General features: G+C 38.6%; 1 protein-coding gene across 1 annotated transcript; it reads left to right on the forward strand.

Annotated features, from left to right (window-relative positions):
- Positions 1-4,952: 4,952 nt before the first annotated feature.
- Positions 4,953-16,952, forward strand: LOC134673890 (uncharacterized). The gene is made up of 11 exons (XM_063531948.1): positions 4,953-5,057; positions 5,799-5,960; positions 6,500-6,662; positions 7,299-7,420; positions 7,755-7,984; positions 8,487-8,656; positions 9,265-9,373; positions 11,574-11,761; positions 12,974-13,072; positions 15,636-15,763; positions 16,858-16,952. The coding sequence occupies exons 1-11, from the start codon at positions 4,967-4,969 to the stop codon at positions 16,935-16,937; spliced, it is 1,542 nt and encodes a 513-aa protein (XP_063388018.1). The 5' UTR covers positions 4,953-4,966; the 3' UTR covers positions 16,938-16,952.
- Positions 16,953-20,573: the final 3,621 nt, after the last annotated feature.

The following is a 20,573-nucleotide window of genomic DNA, read 5'->3' on the forward strand; positions in this document are numbered from 1 at the left end:
TAAACCGACTATTTATTTCAGTTTGAATCGCTAAACTAATTTAGATGACATTTGGTATAGGTATTATATAAAGTAGAGATAGTTTGTAACGCTAAACTGATTTAGATGACATTTGGTATTATTATTATAAAGTAGAGATAGTTTGAGAGGAGATCAATCATCATCAGCCCACGCAGACAGAGCTAGTTATCCAAATAAACCTCCAAGACATGCCATTTCCATATTTAGTTAGTTTTATTTATTTTTATATCAACAAAACTTGTATTTTATTTCCGTAATTAATCACGGCCGTTGTCGGCACCTAATTAGTCAATGTCCCTCATTTTGGTATCGTATATTCGGAATTTAAACATTGACGTATATCTCAGGACTGGTCTTAAGGGCAATAAGAATGGGGCCAGTAAAGCGGTGTGACGTCGCTACATCGCGATTGGTTGTGATGAGTTCGCAACACGCGCGAGATTGATCGCAACTAGTTGCGTTATGGTAACATTCCATTTCTAAACGGTACTGAACGCGTCGCTGTTATTGTCAATTTCCATACTAAAATTGACAGTAGTTCAGCTGTCGTTGGAAATGGAATGTTACCCTTAGACTGCACGATTAGCTTGAATTCGTAAAACCGCTGAAATAGTACCATTTATAGTGCCCGTAAGGCCCGTCCTGAGATTTACGTCAATGAATTTAAATCAATCAAATTGAGTAGACGCAAATGAAACTGCTTCAACCGGTCAGTTTACTTAACTAACATAAATTTTAACCAAACCTTCAAACTAACATAATATTTTAACTGAGTAACACGTGAAAATAGCTGTGATAGGGACGACTGTACTTAATCTTTGTGGATAGAGATTTCAGAACTATTTTTTTCAGTAAACATACATATCGCTTTTATTCTATTTGTGTTCTAGAGAAAATTAATGTTACATTGGCATTTTAGTGAAAGTTAATCAACATATTTGAACAGGTGAAGTGGGAAGGTTGTATTGGAACAGGCAAAAATTAAAGAAGCGAAAATGGATAGCATTGATTTAAGAGTAAGTTTTTTTAAAAATAATTTATGTATATGTAAACACTTTATTGTACGTAAGACTAAGATACAAACAAACCTTAGAATCGAAATGGTCGGGGAATTACCTCGCCGCTCCGGCTGTGGAAAGAGCTCCCTGCCTGATATTTAGGCTTTCCCTAGGGTCTTTGGGGTTCTTCAAAAAGGAGTGTACAGGTTTTCAAAGGGTCGGCAATTCGCATGTAACACCTCTGGAGTTGTAGGCATCCATTGTCCAAATTTTATTTTATTTAGGGCCACTTGCACCGCCCCACTAACCCAGGGTTAACCAGTTAAATAACCTAGTGTCAAATTGTACTGGTAACCATGGTAACACAAAGGTTTAACCGGTAAACCCCGGGTTAGTGAATGGTGCAAGTGGCCCTTAGCTACTTACATATTGTTTGAGAATTTTTATGTATACGCCATACGATTAAATAAATAGGCGACTGCTTAATATGCCGTATGCTTGTTTGCTACCGACGTGATATAAAAAAAAGTAAAGACCTTTCAACTGGCAACAGAGCGGGTCTCTTGTAACCCAGAGACAACACTACAAGGATCAGAAGTCAAACAGCGCAGCGGTCTAATAAACACTGCGTCGTCTTAAGTCGCAAACCTCGGAACTCCTCCGGGGGAGTTACGAGGTTTACGACTTTAAGTATTGTTGTCCAAGGTAGCAATTACTAATTTTCCTTGAAATGGAGTTACGAGGTTTGCGACTTAAGGCGACGCACTGTTCAAAAGATCCTGCACTAAGTATATTGATTATTTATCACTTTAGTTAGTGATAGTTAACTACTTAGTGCGTGTGGTCATGTCTTGGAATGGGTGAGCGTCATTATGTTATTAATAAACAAATAGTCATTACTATCTACATAGTCTATACCAGCGGTCGGCAACAAGCGGCCCGCGAGCCTCCCTGGCTATTTTGTATGTAATATTGATAAACGACAATGTCGGATAAAATCATAAATATTAGCAAAGTGCGGCCCGCGTCAACTTCGTTAACTACTATGTGGGCCTTGGCTGCCAAAAGGTTGCCGACCGCTGATCTATACAATAGTTGTTACTATGAAGCCCTATTTAGACGGTTTAATTGCATGAAATTTTCTGCCGGTAAGGGCTGATTTAGACGGCGGCGGACTCGTATGCGATTTTAGTTACATTGCGGATTGTTGGTTACGTCCAATTCAACCGACCGATCAAATATCGCATGCGAGTTCTCGCATCGTCTAAATAGGGCTTAAACTAGGTATGTCCACACTAGAGGTGGGTCGTTTAACTTGAATAGTTTTTGGAACAGGTTTTTTTTTAATAGACGACTTGACATGACCTACTTATTCTATACAACTTTCCTTAATTTCTAGAACCCGACTACGCGTGATTAAGTCCTAATTTTTGATCCCCACACATAATAGGCTTCAGGTATTTTATTACAGGTAAGGTTAGTATGAAAACGTTCTTGCTTGAATATAAACGGTTTTAGTGGCTATGTGCAAAATGTGTGGTAAGGGAACTAAGTAAGTGCGCTCAAAATTGTAGCCATAGGCAGGCGTGGCTCACTCCGCGATTTCGTCGCTTTGCTACAGGTAGCTAAAAGTCCATCCTTTCGACCCCAATTTTGGGGTTTGCCATAAGCCGCGCGTGGCGCTGTCGCCACCTAGCGGCCATATCTGTGCTGATCGTGACAGACGCGTTTTGTTAGAGAGTGAGTCTTCTGTACCTAGTACTATTATTTATTCTGTGCCATAGGTGATGTGAAATTTCTTGAGCTCAAATATTCATAACATTGTTTCATATAGTTTGGCAAGCCATTTCCTTACAGAAGAAAAAGGCGAGAGATTAAAAAAAATTAAGAGAGAAGAGTTGTCCTCCCATAGAAATATTGAATTTTGCACCTATTTCTACTAACAAAGTGGATTTGCCAGAGTATATATTTATGTTGCTGGACTCGTTAATTAGGCGTCCAAAGTTAAAACGGCCGTTTTTGTTTTGAGTTCATAGATCGACGAATCCAGTAGGTAACATAAAAACTAGTTTGATGTGTTCAAAATAAGGCACTTAAATACAAAATACAGTACGTAGCGGCCCCCGTTTTTTAAATATATTTCGATAAATTTAAATACATAATCACGATTATTTAACAGTGGCGCTAGTGAGCACGTTGATGGACTCTTAAAATAACTAACCAAACCAATGACCCTAATATTACATAATTAAGTGGAAGTACGCTATGGAAAGTAAATCAAGTGACCCTTATCTGAGCTAAAACAAGTCAAAATAGTCACAAGTCAGTATTAAACACTAGAGATGCCCCAAATAGTGAATTTGGCCGAATACCAAATATTCGGCCCCCCTCTCGGCCGAATACCGAATATTCGGCGACCGAATATTCGGCATGACATGCGAACATTTAGAATCACAATTATTACGAAAACTGTTCGCCAATAAAGCACAAAGTTTGCTAAGATATATTTTTATGATGAACAGAATTAATGAATTTAGTTAGAGTCAATCAAATCAGACCCATGATAAAAATAAAATATTTTGGAGCCAACAAATGTTCAAAAACGTGCCTTCGTATTTAGCCACATTCCAATAATACATTTTAAATATTAAATATACCGAGTTTTTGGTTGTTTTTTGTGAAATTTTTAGGTAGGTACAACAGATATTCGGTATTCGGCCGAATAGTAGGCAACATTCGGCCGAATACCGAATATTCGGCAAAGTGGCCGAATAGGCCGAATACCGAATAGTTGCCGGATATCCGGTGCATCTCTATTAAACGCACAGCACTTACACATTTTATAATTACTACATAATATAATATCAAACAAATCGTAAGCATCTCGTTAAATACTCTGTTGTTTACTCCCTTGCTGCAATAAATATAGAAATGCATTATCTGGTGTCTGACATAACTAAGCGTTTATTGCGACTTGCGAGTAGAGCGTTAAAATTATTATTATTTATCAATTAATTTAATTATTAATACAATGTTCGGGAGAAAAACAATAGCGTATTTGAGGATTGGATTCACAGAAAGGTAACTAAGGCCCACTTGCACCATTCTACTAACCCGGGGATAACCGGTTAAACCTGGAGTTACCATGGTTACCAGTACAATTTGACATTAGCTTATTAGGTTTAACCGCTTAACCCCGGGTTAGTGGCATGGTGCAAGTGGGCCTTATGATAGTTATGATGCTTTAAACATGTGTCATAAACTCTCATACTTAAACTAAATTGTTTAAAAAAATATATCGTAACTATTTGTGACGTTATCTATGAAAAGGAACCTTACTGTCGATGGCGCTAACGCCATTATAAACGATGCTCCGATATAAATACAGTGACGTAAGCGCCATCGACAATAAGGTCCCTTTTCATAGCTGATGCCCCATTTTGACACCATGATTTGAATATTGTAATAAACCTTTTCATACTCAATTCATACTCAAGTAATTTGAACTACTAATTACCATTCAGATGTTTAAACGTTTAGAGCTCCTAATATGATTATAATAAGTTAATTCTGCGGTAAACATTAATCATTTGTTAATGAAATAGAAAATACTGAGTCAAACATACAATTAACTATCGAAAACTGCTGTTGTCAGTTAATAAAGTAGAGTTATGATACATTGTTTTATTCGTATTGCGAGAAATAGGTACAACAAATACTTGCTAATAAGATGTTTAACGTGAAACCATGTAGTCGTCTTTAAAGATACTAATTATTTGCCTAAACGGGAACTCGGTCTTATCTTATCGTCATAAAACGTGACAAAATGTGCAGAATCTTTAAATTTACTCATGTTGTACAAGTTGTACAACATACAGCGGTATCGTACTTCTTTTAGTGTAATTTTATGATAGTTAATAGTGAATGTTGTTGCCAGTGAAGTGAAGATGAAGAAATCCGTGCTTCTAAATCAATTGACACCTCCGAAAGAGAAACCCAAGATGGAAGTGAGTCTGGAAGATGCACTGGATTTAGCAGGTAAGTCTAGCAACTTCTTATAAACTACCAAGATAGGCTGTTAGGACAAAGACTTTGATAAACTGCCAATGATTGGCTTTTTACTACATAGTGCCAATTTCAATTATAAAACTGTCGAAAAGCTAAATAACTTATGTGTTAATAAGTTTGATAAATATAAAATCTTGACGATCTTGTAATAACTCGTAAATTATGTTTTGAATCACAATTTGAGGCGTAACCGTATTGATTATAATTTCCTCTCAAATAAGTAGTTAGAAACTACAATAAATATTTCGAACTTTACGACCCGCGCTTAAAATTACAACGAAACAAATATCCGTAGATTAAAAGAAAATGCGCCTTGCAAACGTTTGCTTATCTACACTGGCAACTGGAAATGTGTTACTGGTCATCTGGACATCTGGTCAGAATGTCTGTAGGAGCTACTTATTTCTAAAATCTACGCTACGTTCATGTTTATTTAAAGATACCATATCCCACCCACAGCCACATGTAGAGTCACCTGCCTGCAATAGCATGTCACTCTTCGAAGGCTGTAAAAATACGCTCTTATGACTCTACAAATAAAATCGAGTGAGATATTTTTGCAGCCTTCGTTGTGTAATATAATTATTGCAGGTGAATGTACGCCTTTAGCGCCTACTTTCTTTTTCAATGCGCTTCCTTATCCAAGATCAAAGACTTTGCTATTAAAATTCATCAGGCGCTATTTTCCAATATATTTTTTTCTCTTTTCAGGTGCTGGTAAATACCAAGTGTTCCACTGCGCCCTGATGCTTACAACTCTGTCATCGGCCGTCATAGAGATGATCGGCAATGCCTTCATCCTGCCCGCGGCTGCCTGCGATCTCGAGCTGCCTGACACGCTGAAAGGAATTCTTATTTCCATGTCTAACATAGGTATTTTGTGTTAACAATAATTATAAGTATTTTTGGGATACAGTAACTCTCATTATTGTCACACCCTAGAGGTGCTGTATCTACGTGTGTTCCATGACACGTAGTGTGTCCCTAGTTCAATCATATTATATACTCTGAGGGCTAATTTAGACGGCGTGCGAACTCGTATGCGATTTTAGTTACATTGAGGACTATTGGTCACGTCCAATTCAGCCGATTACTCGAAACGATTTTATTTTGACAATAAAATATTATCTTATCTTATCTTATCTCATCTTAAAACCCGCAATGAAATAAAACTCAATAAGTAGAATATAGTTCTCGCACCATCTACATGAGCCTTAACTTAGACTTAATCTACTTAATCTCTTAGATAACCTTGCTAAAACACAAAAACAAACCACAAATTGATGAGTTTCTCACTTGTTTAAATTGTCTTAGTTATACCTAGATGGGGTATTTAAAGAACAGTACCTTCAGTAGGTGATAAAAGTATAAGATTTTTTTTTTTGTAAATTATGAATATTTTTGGCATTCAGGTGTGATCCTAACCGCACCATTCTGGGGCCGTGCAGCCGATAATTTCGGCCGAAAACCTGTGCTGCTCGGTTCGGCAGCGGCCTCTGGTGCCATCGCCTTCGCGGCCGCCTTCATGCCAAACTTGGTGACGTTCGCGCTCTGCAAGTTCGCTGCGTCACTGTTGTAAGTTTTCTACGTATTCCTTTATCCTCAGGTGGTTGACGGATGCGGTTGTCGACATGATAAGGACAGGATAAAGGTTGACTCACGTTAGTCCGGGCCAGGAAACGTAAAACTCGACATTTAGTTTTCTGCCTCTTTATTCGAATACGCAAGAGTGATAGAGAGGTTAGATAAAGAAATTTCGATTTACTTGTTTCGCGGTAGACCCCCAGATAGTGACGGATAGTGGTAGTTAGGGAGTGCTCCCGGTACTGGTTTTCTATACAAATACAGTACCGGAACCGGGAATTCCCGGTTCTCGCCATACAAACTCAGTACCGGGAGCATTCCCTATAGTTCGTTTTTTTTAGCATTAGAAAGAACTCCACAGAAGCAAGCGTGCAGTTTTTATCAGGTTCTTTAATTGTTAATAATTATTGATTTATCTAATGTAGCATGGTCAATACATATAATTTACTTCAAATTATTACCGCTAAAAGAGCCGGATTTGGAACCACAAGCTTACTTCTGCGAAGTTCTTTCTAATGCTAAAAAAAACGGACTTATAGTGGTAGTGGCGCCTCCTACGGAGTTTCGCGTAATATTCCCTATTGACTAAATATGACGGCGTACTTATTACTATTTAATTATTTCCAGTCTTGCCTGCCCATCATCTCTAGGCTGGGCGTACGCCAGTGAGCTGGTGCCTCGTCGTCGCAGAGACCTCGCCCTGCTCGTCATTAATGGTTTCCTCACAACGTCCTCGACACTTAGTCCATGTGAGTAAATTAAGCGCCACTTGCGCCATCCCACCAACCCGGGGTTGAGCTGTTAAACCGTTAACCCCGTGTCATATTGTACTGGAAACCATGGTAACTTCAGATTTAGCCGGTTAACCCCGGATTAGTGGGATGGTGCAAGTTGCGCTAAGTCTGCTAAACAAACATTATATAGCGGTAGACCCGTTTGTATAATTAAATATCTGCTAAAAACAAAGTTTTAAAATATGTTCTAAATATACGATCCGTTTATCTTTTGTCAACAATGTAAAAATAAAATTTAGTACTAAAATAATTAGTTAAGTAATTTACCATCTATTATTAACCATTGCAGTGCTAGCCTGGGGCATCCTCCCCCTGAACCTGACAGCCGCAATCAACATCCGACCCTGGCGCCTCCTCACAGCGGCCTACGCGTTCCCCCTAATCCTCGTAGCTTTATGGCTGACCTTGGCGAAAGAGAGCCCCAAGTTCCTGATGACAAAGGGCCGGCAGGAGCAGGCCTTGGATGTTCTCAGTCACATTTATTCTGTAAATACTGGGGCGCCACCTGACATGTATCCGGTAAGATCGCACTTTTGCTCCTTGTTGCTCTTTCCTTTCCTTTTCTTGTTGCCTTTTTCTATTTTTTGTCTTTTGTCAACTTTCTTTTTGTCTCTTGTTATTATTTATTGTGTTACAAAGCATGTAAGTTGTGGTTGAATAAAGATTTTATCTATATATCTATCCTAGTTGGTTCCTAAATGAGCCTGGACTAATACACGATCTGAACCGCAAACACTTGCTTTTACGTAAATGAACTCCATTTAAACTTCTAACTTAAAAGGGAAACTATCGGGATTCGTTCGTGAGCCGTTTCTAAAAGCCCTAACAAGAAGAGAAGAGAACAAGAAAAAGAAGAGAAGAGAGGAATATGAGTAGCTTCCTCACGATGCTTTCATCAAAACGAGAAAGTTTACAGCAGGAGCAATCTAATTCATCTTGCCAAATCGTCGACACATTGCCATCCAGAATTCCGAAACCATATACCTTTATCAACCTACGGACACAAAACTTGCCATTTCAGGTAACATCGATCAAAAAGTGCGGTCAGAGAAGAGATTCATCATCAGAAGAAGGCTCCAGTTGTGAGCTGGCTCCGCAGCCGAAGAATACGACCGTCTGGGCCTTGCTGCGGCCTCCTCATCTCAAGTGGTTGGCTTTGACTGGGTTCCTCATGTTCGGTCTCTTCTCATTGTAAGATTTATAAATAGTATAAGTGGGTGATCTTATAGTAGATTTGTAGATTCTTGGAAAGTATATACGGATTCGGTGTGCTGACATCTCAACGAGTAATACCTACCTGTCCCCATTGACAGCACAACCAGCCCTAGAGATTTCTGATGACCTCTTAATTACTTGCGGAAAATTCGATGAGACAATTATTCAATAGAAATTGGCCTTCTTTTTTTAGGGTTTCTTGTAAATGTTCCTTTACAAGAAACCCTAAATTAAATAATATTAACGTAACTTATAAATTTTATGTCGCTGCAGCAATCTAGTAGGGTTGGTAAATTTTGCCAGTAAAGATTTTGATTTGTGATATTTGTTATAATTAGAAAAAGCTATTGCATAATGTTTTATGTCAACACTTTCACAAAATCATTGCCTAGAGTGATTTAGCTATACTGAATTCAAAATGCGCGTTCAAAATGCGACCCGGGGTAAATTCAGATCACGCTAATTTTTCAATGCTAACTGCTACGTCAAGTACGGAACTTATAGGGATATGTATTATGCATTTTTAATGCCAAGTTTGTGGAAAGTTATCGTGGTCAGAGCCTAAGAGAAGTCGTTTATTCCAGATTGAATGGGCTGTTCCTCTTCGCCCCAGACACCATCAACAAGGTTATGCAAGGTGCTGCCGAAGAGGAAGGTACTCTGTGCCTTCTGATGAACCAATCTGACAATCAGGTGACTATAATTCTCTGTTTTTTTATTAAAAGAGGCGATAAACATAATATTAGAAACTAGTGGCACATCCAAATTATCAGTTCAGTACTTACTTCTTAAACTAGCCGCCAACCCACCACGCAAAATAGGCGCAGAAATATGACGTCGAGTTGCGAAAATCAAGGCCGCGAGAACCTATAACTTTGAAAAAATAATTTATGACAAGCACCTATTCAAGAATAAAACCGCAGCAGCATGGCATAATTAATAAACGGTTAACTGAGTCAAATTTGTGCGTTAACTGAGTATTTGAGCGCAATGGAAAAGAATTATCAAGGGGCCAAATTCGACATGTAATGTCAGAAATGTCAGATTTCGCATCCACGTCAAATCAACAGTTGATTTTATTGCATACTGAGTGTTGATTCCATCAACGGTGGATAATATCATTTGGTACAACCAAAACTCAACTCTAAACTAAGGTTGGTTCGGTTTGGTTTGCTTGTCACCCTAACTGTGGATTGTTAATATCAAATTTTGACATTGTACATACGTATTCGAGAACTTATGATTTTTCCCACATCAACGGGAGATCAACACGATACGTCAAACGTCGCTTGTCGAATAGGGGTCAAGTTGATGTTATATATACCTATTACTCAAAGGCATTTGATAATATTTCACACTCGGTCTTATTAAAGAAACTTGAAAAGTTCGGTATTCATGGTGACTTGTTGCGTCGACTCACATCGTACTTTAAGCAGTTACTATTATTAAAGAATACACCTCTAGTTTTGTGCCTATTAAGTCAGGGGTCCCACAGGGCTCGCATTTAGGGCCACTACTATTTAATATAGATATCAATGAGGTCATTAACTGTTTTTTAAATTCTAAAATATTATTGCATGCTGACGATGCTAAGATATTTACCGTTGTGAAGTCCGAGGTTAATTGCGTCAATTTGCAGGATGACCTTAATAGATTGAACAACTATTGTTTATATAATAACCTGTATTTAAACATAAATAAAAGTTTAATTATTACATTTACGCGGAAGCTTGAGCCTGTAACGTTTAATTATACCATTGGAAATCAACCTTACTACTTAAACTTACTGAGGTTAGAGATTTAGGAGTATGTATTTAGATAGTGGAACGTGCATATAGATGTTGTGTGTGGCAAGTTGTCTGGTGCATGTTTCGAATTGAGCAGATTGGCCCGAATCTTGCCCCACCAGCAGCTAAGGACTAGCTACTTCTCGTTATTCCATTCGGTGATGTGTTACGGTCTAGAATTCTGGGGCACAGCTGCGGAATGGCAGCGTGTATTCATTTTACAAAAACGTGCAGTACGGATTATATCATACGCTCCACACGGAACCCCCGCTAGGCAACTCTTCATAAATTGCAATAGGTATTGTGACACTCACGTCACAATACCTATTTTACATAGTTAAATATATTAGAAGTAACATACACCAATTTCCAATAAAAATATTTAAAAGTGCACGTATTACACAAAAGCACAACAATATGTTGGACTCGACATGTTGTCGACTTGCTAAATCCAACAAAACGGTATCCGTTGCAGGGCCAGGTATCTATAATAAACTACCCGACACCATTAAAAATATTGAAAATGACCTGACATTCTACTCCGAATTAAAAAAATGGCTAACTAGAAATGCATTTTATGACATGTCAGAATATAATAATTATGATTTAATCGTTACTTAATTTAATATTTTATTTATTTGAATTGTATTGATTATTTTTATATTGTTTTATTTTATTTTAATGAATTGTAATTTAATTGAAATGGACCTAATTAATGAATAACCCTTTTGACATGTAAAGTTTGTAATTTTATGAATAAATGAATATGAATATGAATATGATAGTAAAATTAAATTGGTTTCACACATAGATAAGATAACATCGAAAGCTTATAAAATGCTTGGTTTAATTTTTAGGCAAAGTAAAGATTAAAAAAAACCCGCAACTTTAGGTACTTCTTTTATACAATGCATATATAAGGTCATACAAGGTACCTATTTGGAATACGCATTTACAGTTTGATGCACATTAATTCATTAGAAAATATTCAAAAGAAATTATTAATCGTATGAAAAAGGATGAAATAAAATATTTTTTCTTACCAGCTGATATGTTTGAAGTCGGTGCCTTCCTCTTACTTCCTCAACATTTTCTTTTATTTCCAGACATCGACCTCGATCTGCGTGGATAGCATATCCCAAAACACCTTCATCATAATGGCGGTGACCACCGCCGTCTACGGCGCGGCCGTGATGGCGGTGAGCCTCCTGCCAATCTCGAAGAAGAGCCTTCTGATCAGCATGTTCCTGTGCGTGGGTGTTACGTGTTTGTTGGCGGGACTGTTGACGAATAGGTAAGTGTAAACTAAATTGACTCTCAGCAGAACACTGGTACGCTCGTAAGAGAATTGCAGGCAGTCCTCAAGCTCGACCATTTTCATCCGGGCATGTACTATCATCACTATGGTTGTAAACACCGCTGTCTAAGGCGTGATTGTGATGACGGTGAGCCTGCTGCCAATCTCCGTGATTATAATTATCACAACTCACAAAGAGTGCGGCTCCTAATCCAGTGGGATTTACTTGCTTGACGGTTATCGTTGAATAAATATCTATTAGCTTAAACCGTCTCTTTCTAATTTGTCATTATCATTACCAGCATATGCTGGCTTTCTTTGACAAGAAGTTATAGGCTATACCTACTTACTCCACCATAGGAGTCAAAGTAGCCAAAACTGAAGCAAATATAAATTCTTATTCATCACTTTATATCGTCATAAAAGTTGCCTAGTATTTGAGTGTGGCCCAAAACCCCAAACCATTTGAGTGTGGTGCATACCTACTTAAGACAAAATTGACACTATTCCTGATCAAACGCCCGACTTCGAAACATTCTTAGCATAATTTGTCGCTTTTAAACCAGTTTTCACAGGGCGGCAGGCGTATTGACATCGGCACTTCAGATCATTGCCCTTGGCATTGACTTTAAGTTATATATATGTCAATTATTTACATATATGATATACTAGATCACGTTAGCCCTTTCTAGTTACGACATGTCAGCTTATATATCTCACCTACTCCCTAAATGCGTGTCGTTGTGTAAGGTACGTATTTCAAGAACATTTAGCTTGAATAATAGGTAGGTATAGGTAGTGTATGAAAAACGCTGGTATCTTAAGAGTGACATTCCATTTCCAACTGCAGCTGCAATACTGTTCATTTTACTATGGAAACGCGTCGCTGTCATTGTCAATTTCCATAGAAAATGAACAGTATTGCAGCTGCAGTTGGAAATGGAATGTCACTTTAAGGCTCCTCTTCACGTTGGGCCAACACCAACGCCAACGAGGGACGCAGCCATGCGGTAGAATGAGATAGCAATATCACTTGCTCCCTCTAACGCATAAATGCGTCCCTCGTTAGCGTTGGCGCTGGGGTTGGCCCAACGTGAAGAGGAGCCTTTAGCGATAAGAGCGTGCGACTTGCGGTTGGGAATAAAATGGGAGGCTGAATATCACGATTCCCATTTTATCCAACGATTCTAATAAACCGTTATTCCACAGGACGGCAGCAGGGGTGTTGATGTCTGCTCTACAGATCACCGCCCTCGGTATCGGGCCTCTGACGGCATATGCAGTACAACTCTTCCCTACAAGTTTGAGGTGAGCCTTTGTTATTGAACGAGTTTTTACAAATGTGTGAAGTTCCACGGCAAAAGGTACCTTATGGCGGCTGGCGCTTACGTCGCATAGCGCCGCTATAATATTGGAGCAATGTTAATAATAGCGTAAGCGCTAACCGCCATAAGCTACCTTTACCCGTAGGATGTCACATATAGATCCAGCAATTAATATCGAACTCATTTCTACAACACCAAATTCAACAAACTCATCGAACCTCATTTCTAAATTTAAATCAAAATCAAAATCAAATCATTTATTGCAAAAATATTACATAATATTAGGTTGGCACCTATACATAATATGGACCCTGCAAGGGCGCAGCAATCTTATAAATAAATAACAAACTAAGTACTACAATAGTTTCTTATTGTATTATGAATTACATAACATTATATATACGAGATCACATTAGTGTATCGTACTCGTAAGAGCTAATTTGCTTACGTTAACCAATATTAATATAAAATGAAACAAAATGGTTTAAGTGCAGATACCTTAAATCCTAGTATTGGCCGTTTGGCTAGCTAAATTTACCCCAGTGAATTTGTTGGAGAACAATCTAATTGTTCCTTGTTGTAAGTTTTTGGCAAAAATTTCATTTTTGGTACAAGCTTTTATCGCTGTCTGTACTTTTCTTACGACAGACAACTAATACTCATCGAGGCGATTCTAAAAACCCCTAACACAATTAGGTTGTTTCATCACAGAGTTCCTATGGCCACCTCCTGTCTCCATCATCAGATCAGCTCGATGGTACCATAATATTGCATTGTCATCCGATTTATACATTCATGCAAAATTTGAGCTCAATCGGAAATCGGGAAGTGGATCAAATTTAACTTGCAAGATTTGATTACAGACATACAACGGTCAAATAAAAGCTTGTAAGAATAGAGACATATATATTTTTGTTAATCAGTTAGAGAATGGTAGACGCTTTTGACGTGTAGGTAGTTTGATCCGTTACTTTTGGTGGTGACTGAAGTATGGACAACAACAGTGACGACAGTGCACTTATACACGGTGTAACATGAGGAAACCGAATAATTTTAACCACGCATTTCTGAGGTCAAAAGAAGGAAAAAATTTAATATGAGTTTAGGTCAATTTCGCCAAAAAAAATTGTTATTTTGTTTTGTTTTTTCATTTTTTTTAATGTATTTATACATAAATAATAAATGTTATTGGTAAACTTTATTAAAAACTGTAAACTGATTTTGAAATTTTTTTTTTCGTAAAACCTTCTTTTCGCATAGTGTTACTTGTCACTTTTTGACACCTATCAATAAGGATATTTAGACTACGTCCCATATAGCAGCAACATTATCATCAAAAAGGCCTTTTACATTATGTAACAACAAAAACTTGTTTATTTTTAAATTAATATTATCTCTGAAACTAGGCGTTTTAAAAAAAAAGTTTATAGGACATCTTTGTCTCTAAATATGATCAGGAATACGCTGTTAACATTATTCGGTTTACTCTTGTTACACCGTGTAGAGTCGTAGGTAGGTCGTTTATAGTAGCTCTAGATTATTTTATTGCCCTTGGCATTGGCTTGCTCAAGGCCCATGCAGTTCAACGTTTTCCAACCAGTTCTGAGGTGTACGGCCTTTTAGAACATACTGACAAACACAAAAATCTCAGTTTTATAGTATTTGGGATTGCATACTGCAAGTCAATGACCACAGATAAAAGAAATACCGGATGGTTTTAAGTAGAATTGGCTCCAGAAATGACGCAATAAGCCGCGACACAACACCAGCAACTAAAAATACATCTTTGGATCTTAATTTAATAATCAAAAGATGTATTATTTATTTATATTAAACAGCCTTTTTGCTGACTGTCGAAGCCTGCAACTTGCTTTTCACAAGATATTTTTTCCGTTCTGGGAAACGGGCGTCTTGTGTTTGTGGATAATGCTTGCGCACATGCACGTCACGCACACGCAAGCCGGTGTGCACAGGCCTTTAAGACGAAACAGGAGCTGAGTTTTAAATATTTTAGGTAATATACCCGTCTCGCTAACGGAAGCGGCTCTTAAAACTAGTGCGATAAGAACAAGGCGAAAAATCCCGCGTGAAAATCTCAAAAATCGAGGTTTCGTACTCGACTGTTTCCTCCTCCAAAACTTAACCAATCCTAACCAAACATGGAAATCTAAATGATTATGAAATTATCTGTGTCGGACCGTTTTGCTTTTTTGGCTAATTGATATCAGTTTTGAATACTAGGCCTCTCATTGCGGCATAGTCAATTAGGCCATGTTGGCTATTTTTGAAAGGCTCTAGCGCCTTAAAAAACAAAAATAGAAAAAAAAGCAAAACGATCCGACACAGATATTGACAATATTAATCTGTGTTGAAAAAATGATTGCTCTAGCATCAAAACCCACGGAGTAAACAGTCGATTACGTTTGTATGGAGGAATGACCAATTGACCACTCCTGTTGGCTCTTAATTGCAGTAAAGCATTACACAAACACATACTTTTTATTTTAAGAAAGTTTTTTCAATGTTCTGTAATATTTTGACCCCAGGGGCACAGCGGTAGGGGCAGTGATGATGTGCGGACGGCTGGGCTCGGTGATCGGAGCCAGCGCTGCCGGTGCGCTGCTGGCTGTGGCGTGCGCGGTCACCTTCCACGGGTTCACTGCCTTACTCTTCCGTAAGTTACATCCAGAGACATGTTGGAGACCATAGACCTAGTATTACATAGATGAGCTATACGCGTGCCTCCGTGAGGGACAAAACATACGCAAAGCGACAATATTAAAAACACGTTTAAATATTCCTGACAACATACCAAAAACAATCTACGTAATTCAGTCGGGTTATTTGTTGCCCACCATAAACCATACTAAATTTTTGGTGGGGAACAAACAAAAAGTGAGACTGTGACAAGGACAAGCAATAATACCGCTTTCTCTGCTACTCCTACTGAAATTTTCATAAGTGCATCTCGTTCGGTCATATGGCCCCTCCCTCATGTCATCTCTATATTATTGTAACCTCTATGTTGGAGACAAAACTGAGATAAGAAATGGAGAAAGCAAAACCTAGACTTATTGACATGGTGGAAACAAAACTGAGACAGGAAATGGAGAAAGCAATACCTAGACCTATTGACATAGTGGAAACAAAACTGAGACAAGAAATAAAGAAAGCAAGACCTAGACTTATTGACTTTTTTGTATTTCTTTGCCGACATCGAGCGTAGTTTTTTTTAATAACAGGTAATTTCATCACTGGATGCTCTTCCACGAACCAGCAGTGTACGCTGTCTATCGTCTATCATTGTCAATGCTGAAGTGGGACTTAATTCTCCAAGCTCTATATGAATACACATACACCTTACCGGGGCCATTGACGTTTATATCTAAGGACTGGTCTTACGGACAAAAAATGGTACTAGTTCAGCGGTTTCACTCACGAATTTCAGCCAATCGTGATGTCTAACGCAACTAGTTGCGACCAATAGCGCACGTGATGTGGACTCATCAACCAATCGCGTTGTAGCGGTGTTACACCGCTGTACTGGCCCCTGTCATGCCTCTTTGTTATTGCCCTTGCCTTACGCAAGTCCCCATGATATCTATGTATGCCCCAAGCTGACGCTTGTGTTTGATATTTGTATCGCAGTCCAACATTTCAATGTCTAACGTATATTTAGGTTATATCTTGATATCTACTCGTTGTGATTTAAGTATAAATTCACAAAAATACACACATACATACCTGCATTTGTCACATCTGTTTCAGTGTGTGCAGCTCTAAGCTTCCTCCTGCCTGGTGCGAAGAAATCTCCTCCCAGCGCCGCCCAGTCTGAAGCCGAAGGTTGACCGCCGCGACATCTATTAGGGTGGATGTTATGAACACTTTAGTGTCGTTTCGTTAGCAGGAACTTAATAGAAGGAAGTTTTTTCTAAAACGCTGTAACGATTTCCCTGACAGTGACAGTACGAACAGCAATACTCCTAACTACATCGGTGGACCTTATTACAAAAGGCATAAAGGTCCACCGATGTACAGTTAACAGTGAGGGCGATGGTACGTCAACGACGACGTCGACGCTTTAACGACGCTTGATAATACAGTAATTTTATACATTTAGCATTTGCGTTAAATCCGGTAGTTCTGATTTTTTGCAGACTTCTTTATGATGTTGCCCCAATGAATAATTCAAGTTTAAGACCTCCAGCGCCGAACGCAATTTTGTAATAAATCTAAAAAATCGCGAAAATTTCGGAGAAATGTTCAGTTTATAGATAGGGTATTTTTGGGGACCTTAACGCAGGTCTTCAGTAGTAACTATCTAGAGATGGTGGATTATGTACTGTATCATAAACATAACTTTTCAATTAATAACGTATGTAGATCCAATACGGGGTAATAAATGAAATCAGGTATAGAATTTATCCTTGTAATTATTAATTAAGAAGTTATTTTTAAGTTTACACTTAATTATGATACCGATTAATTTAGATACCGAGTAAGACGGTACTGCAAACATTAGGACATTACGAGACATTACATGACATGAGTGATTAATATTGTACCGAACGCCAATTCGAACGTAAGATAGTTAAACGTACTGGTGCTCGACGCGATCCCAGTACATGTCATCTTGAAACTTAAGTCATTGTCAATAGAGGTGACAGCAAGGTGTCATCTATTGGGAATTTAAGCATGTCGAGCACTTGTGCGTTTACCTTACACTTTGATATCTAATATTTAGTTAAGTACTTAGATATAATTTTGTCATCATTTTTACGCGTACATTGCGGTCGTATTTATTGGTACTCTATGTACGTGCGAGCGAGACACGCGGGTTAGGGCCACCCCACATAAATAGCGTCCCTCGAGCGTCGGCGTCTGGTCAGCGGCACTCAGCGCTATGGAAAATGACGTCGCTGCGCAGTTGCGTCGACGTTGCGTCGAGCAGCGGCCATAAAATTGTAGACGCCGACGCTCGAAAGAGGCCAGATGTGGGGTGGCCCTTTTAAATTGACAGAATGGTATCAATTAGAAATCAAATACGTAAGAATCTGCCTTCAGGTTATTAGAACCCACACTGTGTATTTTAATGTAAGTAAATTCAATGTAACAAACATTTGTGTCCGCGGCCGGCAAAACGTCCCTTGCCGCTTGCCATAAAGACGATTTGACAGGTTATTTGTATAAAGATACAATCAAATCTCGCCTTTATGGTAAATGACAAACTGGGACTTTCGACTAGACTTCGAGACAATTGTTTAAAGTACTTCACAGTAGGTACATCATCATCATCATCTCAGCCATAAGACGTCCACTGCTGAGCATAGGCCTCCCCCTTGGACCTCCATTCGTACCGGTTGGAAGCGACCCGCATCCATAGTAGGTACATGGTGCTACTTTACCGCACTAGTGCGATAATTAGCACATTACGTAACTATGTCGAAAAGGGCTATATGTACAGTAAAACGTTGTAGGTAATTCGCAACTCATGTCGATTTAAATAATTTACCACTCGTTGCGAATTTCCTATTTTTCGCACTATGTATCGTAGTGTATACTCAGCCAAGAAAGTGGTCTACCACTTTTCGACTGTATCATCTGATTGATAGAGCCGAAAAAGGGTAGACCACTTTCTTGGCTGACCGAACTATACATAACTCTAGTTATTTTTAAGACTGTTTTCTAGGTATAATAGAAAATGAGATCATAAGTTGTTATTATAAGTGTTATCAAGTTTCTAGTCCTATAAATTAGACTAAGTAATGAATATAATTATGTGATAAGATTAATCGTATTTTTGTGTTCTAAAAACACCTATTGAATACTAGTCTGTTCGAGAAACGGACGTATACGTATACGTGTGATACGGTATCACTGATACCTCATTAGATTTGTAATGATGTGTAGAAAAATGTATTCGAAGCGTGTATTAACTAGCACACAAAAAATATCAAAAGTTATAAACAAAAAAAATTTATTTCCCTAATATCTCAAAAACTATTGATATTTAAGAAACCAAAATTAATATTATAAAAGAAGAGGATACCTATTTCTATTCAAACATTCCATACTTGCAGAACGGTACCTCCATTATTTATACTTTTTATTCAACGCTGAACACAGCCCTCCGCGCCTCATTTTCGAGAAAACGCGCGCGGCGTGAAAAAACGATTACGTAACATTAAATATGATTTTAAAGACATTGAATATTGTTTGATTAAAAAAAATATGGTGTATTTAAAACATGTCAACAAATGTACTACTTGTATAAATTTATCTTAAAGTTATTTTTTCAATAAGTTATGCAATTGTTAATCAACAAAATGTTCTCGAAATTACTTCTTTATTGAAAACGAAAATAAAATATATAAATAACTGTTGTCAAATTTTGTCGCTTTCTAGAGCCCTTATTATATACATGCTTAATAAGATCACATTATATAATTTTTAAGAAAAAAAAACCGACTTCCATGGGGGCCGATGAAAGATTATTGTAGATGGTACACTATGTAGAAAAGGAGGTAAAACCACCCACTTTTTTACTAGCATTTCGCTTCTGTATAATGGCTCCTCTACAGGATGGGCCAACGCCGGCCACTCCAAGGGACGCAGCCATGCACTATCACTTGCTCCCTCTAACGCATAAATGCGTCCCTTGGAGTGGCCGGCGTTGGCCCATCGTGAAGAGGAGCCATGAGGGTCGTAGTTCTAGCCTAACCTAACCCACTCCTCAGATAGCAGTTCGGTTCTGTGCGGATCGCAGTTCGAACCTAATCAAACCCACTTTTCAAGTAGCATTTCGTTTCTGTAAGGCTCGCAGTTCTAACCTAACCTAATCCCTGTTCGGTTCTGTGAGGATCGCAGTTCAAACCTAACCTAACCCACTTAATGGCGCATGCCGTGCGGTGTACGGGGGTTTAAGCGGGAGGGGCTAGTAAGATTGGCATCATCGTACTTTATACCTACATTAATTTTATGGTAGGTAATCATAGTTGTTTATTTAGTTAAGGTATCATAGTGGTTTTCTGGGTCAAGGTCTGGGTCCGAGTCCGGGTCAGAGTCCGGGTCCGTGTCCGGGTCCGAGACCGGGTCCGAGTCCGGATCCGAGTCCGGGTCCGAGTCCGGTTCCGAGTCCGGGTCCGGATCCGGATCCGAGTCCAGGTCCGGGTCCGAACCGGATTCGGGTCCGAACCGGATCCGGGTATGAGTCCGAGTCCGGGTCCCAGTCCAAGTCAAAATCGAAATTCGTAATCACCAAACGTGTACCATGCGTCATTGAAGAGTTCTGTTCTGGTCATCATCAGCAGTTCCACTTCATCAAATGCGACAGTTTTTAATGTAAATGCTTGATTTTATGATGAAAATACAAAAAAATCTATACGTATGCCTTTAATATTTGAGGACTCGATTCCTTATGGATCCCATCATCAGAACTCGAGCTTGACAAAAATGTGGCTTAAAAACTTAACTTGCTTCACGAA

Source organism: Cydia fagiglandana, chromosome 2 (assembly GCF_963556715.1).
Source record: "Cydia fagiglandana chromosome 2, ilCydFagi1.1, whole genome shotgun sequence".
Lineage (NCBI taxonomy): Eukaryota > Metazoa > Arthropoda > Insecta > Lepidoptera > Tortricidae > Cydia > Cydia fagiglandana.